Source organism: Penaeus chinensis, chromosome 22 (genome assembly GCF_019202785.1).
Source record: "Penaeus chinensis breed Huanghai No. 1 chromosome 22, ASM1920278v2, whole genome shotgun sequence".
NCBI classification, from domain to species: Eukaryota; Metazoa; Arthropoda; class Malacostraca; order Decapoda; family Penaeidae; genus Penaeus; species Penaeus chinensis.
This window is the reverse complement of record NC_061840.1, coordinates 28,843,202-28,853,201: the sequence shown is the minus strand read 5'-3', so window position 1 is coordinate 28,853,201 and position 10,000 is coordinate 28,843,202. Positions and strand designations below refer to the sequence as shown.

General features: G+C 36.7%; 1 protein-coding gene and 1 long non-coding RNA gene across 3 annotated transcripts in view; one reads left to right on the top strand and one right to left on the bottom strand.

Annotated features, from left to right (window-relative positions):
• Nucleotides 1-4,868, top strand: part of LOC125037046 (serine/threonine-protein kinase fused-like) — a 5,439-nt gene extending 571 nt beyond the window's left edge. For both annotated transcript variants that reach the window (XM_047630015.1, XM_047630016.1), the window contains 2 exons: nt 1,452-1,515; nt 1,895-4,868. In XM_047630015.1, the coding sequence (XP_047485971.1) occupies nt 1,915-4,452 (2,538 nt within the window). In that variant the 5' untranslated portion in view covers nt 1,452-1,515; nt 1,895-1,914 and the 3' untranslated portion in view covers nt 4,453-4,868. The remainder of the gene's footprint in view (nt 1-1,451; nt 1,516-1,894) is intronic.
• A 2,801-nt stretch (nt 4,869-7,669) lies between these two features.
• LOC125037047 overlaps nt 7,670-10,000 on the bottom strand; it is a 4,278-nt gene continuing 1,947 nt past the window's right edge. The window contains exons 3-9 of the long non-coding RNA XR_007115942.1: nt 9,994-10,000; nt 9,571-9,613; nt 9,291-9,322; nt 8,755-8,829; nt 8,546-8,592; nt 8,320-8,376; nt 7,670-8,157 (exon numbers count right to left, since the gene is read on the bottom strand). The exon at nt 9,994-10,000 is cut by the window's right edge and continues 44 nt beyond it. This is a non-coding gene — a long non-coding RNA (uncharacterized LOC125037047). The remainder of the gene's footprint in view (nt 8,158-8,319; nt 8,377-8,545; nt 8,593-8,754; nt 8,830-9,290; nt 9,323-9,570; nt 9,614-9,993) is intronic.

Here is a 10,000-nt window from a genome sequence, read left to right as displayed (position 1 = left end):
GCCTCTTTGTGAAGTGTTATATATTGGCTTTTGAGTAATGAAGAAAGTTACAGGTCAAAATGGAAGCTTAATTTTGTATATGTTGTATTTATCATGTGGGTATTATATAGTGTGAATTATATATGGAATCATTTACTACATACTATGAGCTTATTCTGTAAAACTATTGAAAATGAAAGTAAAATTGTTTTTCATATTTCAGGCACATGTGTGGGAGAAGTTATTTTCTTAATATTATTTCCCTTAATTATCTTTTCTGTTTGACATTTCTTGTAAAAAATTTAAACTACATATGAAATATTTTGATACAAATAGACATGTAATAGTTTTTTGTTTTTTTCTTTTTTTTTGTAAATGTTCTTTATTATGTTTATTAGTATATTAGTATTAATCTTTATTGATATATTCTGATACTGGATAGTTTTGAATTAAAATGGACTTATTCAGTTCCAACATACAGAAATACCTACCATTCCATATATAGCTTTCCGTCAAAATATATTAGAGCCATTAGGGTAAGAGAATTTAAAGTATAATTTGGACAATATATAGTAAATTAGTTAATAATTAATCTTAGTATGCATGTCCAAAGGTGTTCTGAAAATGCATTTATTAAATGTTTTATTAGGGTAAACTTTCATCTAAATTATAACCATCAATATTATCATTATGTTATTGATGAAAGTTTAAACAAACAAAACCTTTTGAAGCACAATAAGTTCTTTATATTTTTTTTCCTTTTTTTTTCTTTCATTTTATCATAAGTTTGAGTTTTCCAATTTCCTTTCTTTTTAGATATTTCTCACATGTAATGTCTACCTATTATTTTATTTTATAACTTACCAATTCAAAGTTGTTTGCTTGATTTAAGAGATTATACTTATAATGGTTGCCATTTAGGGTATATTCTTAGAAAACATCCCCTCATCTACCAGGGTGATTGCTATGACAAAGGCCAGTAAACTTCTTAGACCTTTTTCTTGTGTGTTTGTGTGTGTGTGTGCGTGTGTGTCTACGTGCCTGTGTGCCTGCGTGCGTGCGTGCCTGCGTGCCGTGCGTGCGTGCGTGCCTGCGTGCATGCCTGCGTGTGTGCGTGTGTGTGTGTGTGAAAGAGAGAGAGAGAATGAGAGACAGAGAGAGACAGGCAGACAGACAGAGAGAGGGGGCTAAAGATGATAGGGTGACTATTAGGTGATGATAACAAAAAAGAAAATATATTATTCAATAAGTTGTATTTATCCATTCATCACCAAACACAAATGCATCTTCCTCTTGTTGAGAATATGTCATAATATGCATAGTGGAGATTTGTTGGCCTTTGCCAGAAATTTTCATGTGGAGTTTGATGAAACAGGATCAGTGTGAAATGAGAGGGTGGGTGTTTTTTTAAACATTTACCTGATTTGATTCCAAAAATGAATGTGAGAACTTATTCATCTCTTATTTTACAGATTACCATTACTACAAAAGGACATCTACAAAGGTCTCTTGAGCATCAATAAAGCCTAAGAAAAGGTGGGTTCCCTTATCAGTTCTATTTGTATTATTTTTAAAGGAATAAAATAGCTGTTGTTCTAATTCATTGGTAAGGTAAACATCCATAATCACATATCTTAATGATTTATTAGCTTTAAGATAGTTGATGTATGTATGGCTTCAAAATTGCCTCTTTACAGATCCAAAGGTTGACAACTTTTCTTTTACTAACTATACCTCTGTCCAAAAAGCTTTAATGTCTCCATAATTTTGAGCCATTTTGCAGCCCTTGGTATCCAGCATTAAAACTTTTCCAATTTGCATTATTCAGAATTTCATTTATTCAGCAGATCCATTATATGCTGCAAACAAAATACCAAAGCAAAACTTTTACTTAGCTAATTTCCTTCTTTTGCAGGTTATAAGACTGCTGAAACAATGGAGAATTACAAAGTCCTAGAGGCCATAGGCCAGGGTTCTTTTGGCCGAGTGTTTAGAGGAAAGTGCTTATCAACAGGACAAATTGTAGCTCTGAAGTTCATCCCAAAGAGAAATAAAGTTGAAAGAGAACTGAGGAGCCTAAGGAGGGAATGTGAGATCCAGAGGGGCCTAGCACATCCCAATATTGTTCAGATGTGCAACTCCTTTGAAACAGAGAATGAAGTTGTAGCAGTTAGTGAGTATGTTCCCGGACAGCTATTCCAACTTCTAGAATCAAATGGGCCCTTACCAGAGGAGAGAGTGAGACAGATCTCTTGTAACCTTGTGTCTGCCATATACTATTTGCATTCCCATAGGATCCTGCACAGAGACATAAAACCTCAAAATATATTAATATCATCTTCAGGTGAAGCAAAACTTTGCGACTTTGGATTTTCTAGAAAGATGGGTATTAATACATATGTTCTTACATCTATAAAAGGTACGCCTTTATATATGGCACCTGAGCTCATAGAAGAAAAGCCATATGACCATACAGCAGATCTGTGGTCACTTGGTTGTATTCTGTTTGAGCTGCTGACTGGAAAACCACCTTTCTGTACAACATCTATTGTCCAGTTAGTTAAGATGGTTAGAACAGAACCAGTGAATTGGCCTCAGGGATGGAGTTCAGATTGTACTTCATTTCTCCAGGGCCTGTTGGAGAAAGATCCAGCTGACAGATTGACATGGCCAGATCTTCTGGAGCATCCATGGGTTCATGAAGGAGTCGTCTTTGTGCAGCAGTCTCTTAATGGTACACCTCTTACAAATCCCTTGACATTATCTCAGCAGCAGGTAAAAGAACAACAGAGGAAAGAGCTGGTGCAACGTGCTGCAGGTCAGCCTAGAGTAATAGGAAAAGTTGGTATAAAGAAAACACCTTCACCTACAAAAGTAGAACTTCCGCAGCTGGTAGCAGAACCAGCTGCAATAATCCCTGGTGCTGTTAACACAAGTCTTGTAGCTAGACATGCTGCTGCAAGTGAAGCACTTCAGAATGATAAGGAGGGACATGGAGATGTGTTACATATTGATTTAGATGTTTTAAAGAGACTTGAAGCTGTGCATCTTGAAGCAGGTAAAGCAGGAAACTTAAATTCAAGTTCTCCTTCCCCAAGTTTAATGAGACGCAGAGGGAGAGAAAGAATGATTGAGGTGCATTTGTCAAGTTCAAGTGAAGGAACAGCACAGAGTAGTGTTGATTTGCAACATAACACAGATGCTTTGCATACTACTCTTGTTGAAGTTGAAGTCCATAAAAGTGCTATTTCTGATACTGTAACTGGTGCTGCTGATATAACAGATATGGGTATTGATGCAAGGTGTGCAGTTGGTGCATCTGTGAGGAAGTTAAGCAGTGTATCCCAAGAGCCTGGTTTTAGAGAAGAGGATGTGAATGACTTTAAAAATTGTGGGCCATTACCTCTAGAAGATCGCAAAGATAGCATGGTCAACTATCTGGCAAATTCAGTTGACTCATCCAGGCGAGGGAGCCGGCCTTCCAATGCCATGCTGGAACTGGTACAAGATGGTCGACCAAGTCTTCCAAATATCAATGAGGAAAGTTTTACTCCATTTACACAGGACAGAGTCCTAACTGTTCTGAGTGGTAAAACAAGTAGTGCTGTTGTTTTTACATTACACAGTTTTAACTCTGAAGACAAGCCTATTGAAACAGAAGAGTGGTGCAGATTTTTAGACAAAACACTTGCAGATGTCCTTAATGGAAATTATAGTGTATTTCTTATACAAAGTGAACTTTCCATGTTTATTGGTCCCTTAAGAAATCAGATGTGTTCCTTACAAGTTACAAACAAAATAGCCACACTTCTCATGTTACCATTAACAATGGAGGAGACCAAAGATAACCTTAGAGACATTGTCAAAGTCTACCTTGAATGTAAGGTTGTGCCAAACTTAATATATGCTTGCAAACTCATTTTCAAAATAGAAAGTCACAAGGTAAATAGGACAGTGGATTTTGACAAGGACCAAATTGATACAATGGGTCAGCTCACAATGCTCATATGTCATCTTGTTCATATTGAAAATGACTTCCTCTTACAGTTTTGCGACTGTGTTTGTGTTCTTAATGCCTTTGCAGTTATAGCAAAGATACTTACCCTGGATAACATATTACCAGAATTGGTAGCCGACATGCTGGCCATATTGAATCAAGTTCTTCGATTAACACCAGAGAACAGATCTGTGGTTGAGCAAATCCTTGGCACAAGTGATTCTTTGTTGCTACTTCTCGGAACACTCATCACACACAAGCTACCTTTGGTTCGTTCAAGGCTCTGCACACTGATTGGATATCTTGCCAAATGTTGTCCACAGATAGCCCAGCTATTTGAGGGTCAGCACAAGTTATTATGTGACTTGATAAATCTAGAAAGTGATATTGTTCCACAAGTCAGAAAAACAGCTTCATTTGCTGTATCTTGTCTTCAGGCTTATACAGAATTGATGCCAGAAGATTCATGTAACTAATGTCTTACTGTGATCTCAGATAAGAAAAATATGTACATGTGAAGTAAGGTCAGGATATGAGTTTTTATATGTATAAAAGGATACAATATTGACAATTCTCATGTTCTATGAAATTATGGAATGGCAAAATGTTAGCAATGAAGGTTTGTTTCCTAAAGAAATATAACCAGCCCTATAGTACAAATCATACATTACTTCCTTTTTCCAGGCCATGTCTTTACCATGTTAGGAAAGAAAGTGATCTCTGATGATAAGTTAGGAGAAATATCACTATATTTGAAGTTCTTTTCCATTAGTAATAGTAATGTAAACTTACTTTTAGAACACCTCATTCGTGTAAAGATAAACCCAATTAGTCTTGTGATATGTATTAAGGGATTTATTTTTGTATACAGCAATAAAAATATATTTTTTTACATAAGAAAAATTCATTGACAGAACCAAGTTTACACTCCACATTCAACTTTTTTTATAGTTTATAAAATTTACTTACTGAAAATATACTGCCACATCAACATCTGAGGTCATTAGATGGTGATAGCATGAGGCTTGGGGGCAAAGTTCACAGGTAAGGAAATACAATTTGCCCTCAAAGGTCATTTGGTGCTATGGTAAAGTAGAGTAGCAAAAAGGGTTAGGAATGAGTTAATGATTAGGGTAAAGTTACAGGTTGAACAGTATTAGAGGGTAGTATGGTAGTGAAAAGGGTTGAGAGAGGGAGCTGATAGGGTAGAGTATAAGGTAAAGGTTGTTAGAAAGGGAAGGAGTTAAGGGAATAGGCAGCATTATGATAAAGTATTGTGGGGAAAACTCCAAAAATGAGGTTAACGATTTGGATAAGTGAACAGCACCAGGGGATGAAGAAAAGTTAAAGGAAAGGAGTAGACAAAGCCATTGCAAAATTAGTTGAAACAAGGGCTGAGGGCCAAGGTAGGGTGATCCCCCACATTGGTCCTCAGTCCCCATCTCCTAACCACCCCCCCATGACAACAGCAAGCAAGAGAGTGGGGGGTAGTTTATAAAAGATCATTTATTTATTTATTAAAGATTTTCTGCCATGTCAAAAAGAAGGGTCATTAGCAGCGTATTCAAAATATGGCGATTGGGGGCTTCACCCATGAGCCCCACCCTAAGTAAAGTTTTTTGGCTCAGTACGGCAATGTTTGTGGATTTCTAGAATGGTCAGTGGTTAAAGCAAACAAATGTGCCAGTCAGAGGTCATAGCATTATGGTAGGATTGTGGCAAAAAATATACAATTTTTTTTATTGAAAGTTTTCTGCCCCATCAAAATTAAGATCATTCATGAGCATCGTATTCAAAATATGGCGATAGGGTGGGGCTTAGGGGCAAAGCCCCCCAGGTAAAGTTTTTTGGTTCAGCAAGGCAATGTATGTGGACTTCCAGAATGATCTGTGGTCAAAAACAAATGTACCAGACCTCTTTTTTTTTTTTTATTGAAAATTTTCGAAGGTCAAAACAAAATCGTAATAGGGTGGGGCCATTAAAGTATATTGGTTCAGTAAGTCAATGTTTGTGGATTTCCAGAATAGTCAGTGGTCAAAAATGTACCAAGCTTCAAAGGTTACACCAAAGTAGTGTGGTAAAAAGGGTAAATAGGAGTTAATGATTTGGATAAGTGGACAGAAGGGGAGGATGAATAGAAGGAGACCCTGCAAAATTTAGCTGAGGTTAGGGCTGGGGTGATCCCTACGTTGGGCCTCAGTCTAAGCCCCCCCACGGCAACAAGGAGCAAGTGATTGGGAGGTGTTGTGGCAAAAAGGGTAAAAAGTTAAGGATTAGGATAAGTGGACAGAAGGTAAAGGGAAGGAGAAAAGACCATGCAAAATAAGTTGAGGTAAGGGTGGAGGTCCAGGGTAGGAGTGATTCCCCTACATTGAGACAGCCTCCACCTCCTAAGCCTCCCCCCCCCCCCAACCACAGTAACAAGGAGCAAGGGATTGGGAGAGCCTGTAGAGAATAGATTGTGCATCAAAGGACAGTCTTTTCTCATATAAGATAAAGGGCTGACGCTTCATTTTAGTTTGTTCTAAGTCGCCTTACTTATTGAAATTTGAAAGGCTTGGGAGGAATTGTCTTAAACATACATGCAGTATTGTTGGATGTATCTAATATGCACATCTGTCCTTTTCTTTAAAAACTGCCAACTAAAAGGCCAATTTATAAAAAAAAAAAAAAAAAAATCCTAAATATTTTGAATATTTGAAAATTCTGCCACAAATTTTGTAGCTTTCCAGAATGGTCAATGGTCAGGACATTTCCCAAGCTTCAAAAGGTTACATTGCATTATGGTAAAGTATTCAGGGGAAAAGTGTAAATTGGAGTTAACTATTTGGACGAGCGAGCAAGGGGATGAAGAGAAGGTAAAGGAAAGGAGAAAAAGACCCTGCAAAATTAGTGGAGGCAAGGGTCAAGGTACAAGGCAGGGGTGATCCCTGTGTTGGGCCCCCTCAGTTTCTGCCTCCTAAGCCCCCCCCCCCCCCCAGCAACAATTAGCAAGGGGTAGGGGGTGGGGGGAATAAGTAGTGCAAAGAATTGCAATGGTTTCAGGAAACTTGCAACCAAGTTCGGATTCGAGGTCAGTTCTATGCTTTTTATTTAAGGCCTGTCCTCACAGGTAATGGGCACATTGGCAGGCACAAGTGGAAATTGTCAGTGGTTAAGGGTTACAAAGTAAACTGTGCACTAGACTAGAAAAATGTAAATGAAGTGTAAAAGGTTGTGTTTATGTATGCTACAATGTTCTGCAGCAGTTCAGGAAGGTGATAAGGGCAATTTCAAAGTTTACAAAATGGGTCTGGCAAATTGATTGGTTTTAGTTTATATCGCCTTAACTGTTGCCCGCCTGTGTGGCCAAGGCTATCCTGTGCCCATGGTGCATACAAAATGTTGATAGCCATCATCTAGAAGGGAAACTGCTGGAATGCTACCCATTTATAAGAATCAAATCATGCCCTATGCCGTTTCCACCGTCTCCATGCATTTGCCAATCCCCCCCCCCCCCCCCTCAAAGCTTTTCCTAGACAAGGATCCAAGACCAAGCTTTACCATTTGAATTTAAAATGGTTACCTCGGTCAAATTAAGCACCGAAGTTTAAGGTAAAAAAAAAAAAAAAAAAAAAATTAACATAACATTGCTATTTAAATATAGTAGTCTAATGTAGGATTGATAAGAAATTCAGAAATTAAAAAAAGAAAGACATTCAAGACAATTTATTCATGTGAATATAGAATACAACAGATCCTTAACAGAGGAAAAATGGAAGCTCGGAAATTTAATTCACAAGAAAGCCAGTAAGGTTACTGTAAAATAAGCTTTAGCATTCAAAACACGTTTACAATGCTTCTAATGTAATAAAAAAAATAAAAAAAAAAAAAACTTCAGCGTCTACTTGCATTAGAAGGTAACAATATCTGAAGGGAACAAAAAATGGGGGCGAAAGTTTACAGCCCTGGCCACACGAGGGGTAATGCCCATTGGAAGGAGGAAAAAAAAAAAAAAGAAGAAAAAAGTGGCCAAACAAATTCAAAACCACTCTTACTAGTCGGAATTAATACAATAGCTGGCAGTACCAAGTAATTTGACCAAAGCAATTTCAGAAGTATTTTCAACAGTTAACATAAATCTCTCCAAAGAGAAGTGTTACCTCCATGCTTAGGAGGTAAGGCCAACACCAACAGGTACCCTGAAATTAAGAAAATTGATATTAGAGAAATTTGAGAACTACAAAATTTGTGTACCAATTTGTTTTCAGATACTTTTATACTTTTTCATTATCTTCAAAATGTTGGGATAAGTATCATCATACACTAGGTCCATTTTATCTGAAACCTGTACTTGTACCTACCTCAAGAAAATCTTTGTATCTCCAGTCATCCAGTTGCAATTCTCAAGCAATGAGGATCTGAAGTAAAGACAAAAGTGGTCAATAAACTTTCATTTAATAACAAATAAAGAACTTTTATTCCAGTTTATCAGATTTAGGTTTATCACCAATTATGGTTCTGTAGACAGTCGCGAGATTTGTTTCATCATTTACATCAAGTTGTTGATAAGAACTAAAAAATACATACCTTCCACTGAAGGAATTTGGAAGGAACTTCAAATCCTCTTTGAAGCACTGAAACAAAATAAGCTTATATAAAGATTTGAATAAACACTGGATTTGGTTATCAGCAAAATATTAATCAGTAGTTTATTGTTTCATACTTTATCAAAATGTTGGGATAATGGATCATCACATGCAAGACACCATACCTAGATAAAACATCACCTATCTCACCTTCAGAGGTCATAAGGGGCATCGAAGTTTATGATGTTGGTCATCCTTTGAAGTTCAGGGGAGCAACCTTTACAGCTGGAAGAGATTACATTTGTTACGCAAATTCCAGAGACTATAAAACGGTCTTATCAAGTAGCCGTATCAGATAAAGATTTTTCACCAATTAAGGTTCTGTAGACAGTCGCGAGATTTTTTTCATCACAAGAATAATTAGATGGGATGGGGGAAGAGACTTTGCTAAGAGTTTCATTAGTGCACTATAAACCCTGGCTGCTAAAACAACTAGCTCAAGAATATTGAAAACTTTGCCTTTAGTCCACCTAGAAGTTTACAAACTACCCAGTTACTGGAGAAAAAGAAAAAATAAAATTAGTTATAATTTGAACTTCACATAATATTTTTATCTAGTCCAATCTCTCAATGACAAACCACTTTTAAAAGACTAAAATAGTTCCTGGTTCAGCCACACTTCATCCCAATCTTTATTCCATCTCTTTACAAGAAAATTTACAAGAGGTTAGCCACTTCATAGTTACCATTTCAGCCTGGAAGCCAACTCAGCCAACTCCTGCAATTAAAAGAGCTAGTATTAAAATGTGACAAATAGTGCTTGCATTTATTTCTTTGCAATTTAAAAACTTTCAGTTTTAAAAAAGGTTGGAATCACGGTTGTCATCCGAGAAGTGTCAGATTAAAATTCATCATTTAAAAGTTATGTTATTAACATTCTGCATTATATATATAACAAGTCTATATACTAGCAGGCTTAGTATTACATCAAATACTGGTTCAATAAAAGGTTTGTCAAAAACTTACCTAGTCAGTTTGGGTCGAACAGATGCATCTCCATTTCAACAGCCTAAAAGTAAAAGATACCTTAAGTTCCTCAATGTTAAAAAAAAAAAAACTTTCCTAAAACAAAGTTACATAATATTCAGCCAAATGCCTCAAGACACATCAATAAACCCTCAACCTCCTCAGGACAGACTGCAGCAGCCCCGAAGAACTCGGCACTAACTACAGCTGCCTGATTCAGAAGCGGTTCAGCCTCGTCATCGTCTCATCATTAAGTTGTGAAAAGATATTAAAATAGTTTTCTAGATCCCATAAATTCTCTTGATCAACTATCCAAAATAGATAAATATAGACCAAAATTAGAATAACAGTTAAAATCAAGTATTCATGGTTCAACTGCAGAGAAGCAAACCATTTTGTAAAAAAAATAATGGGGTTCCTTACCTCTGAT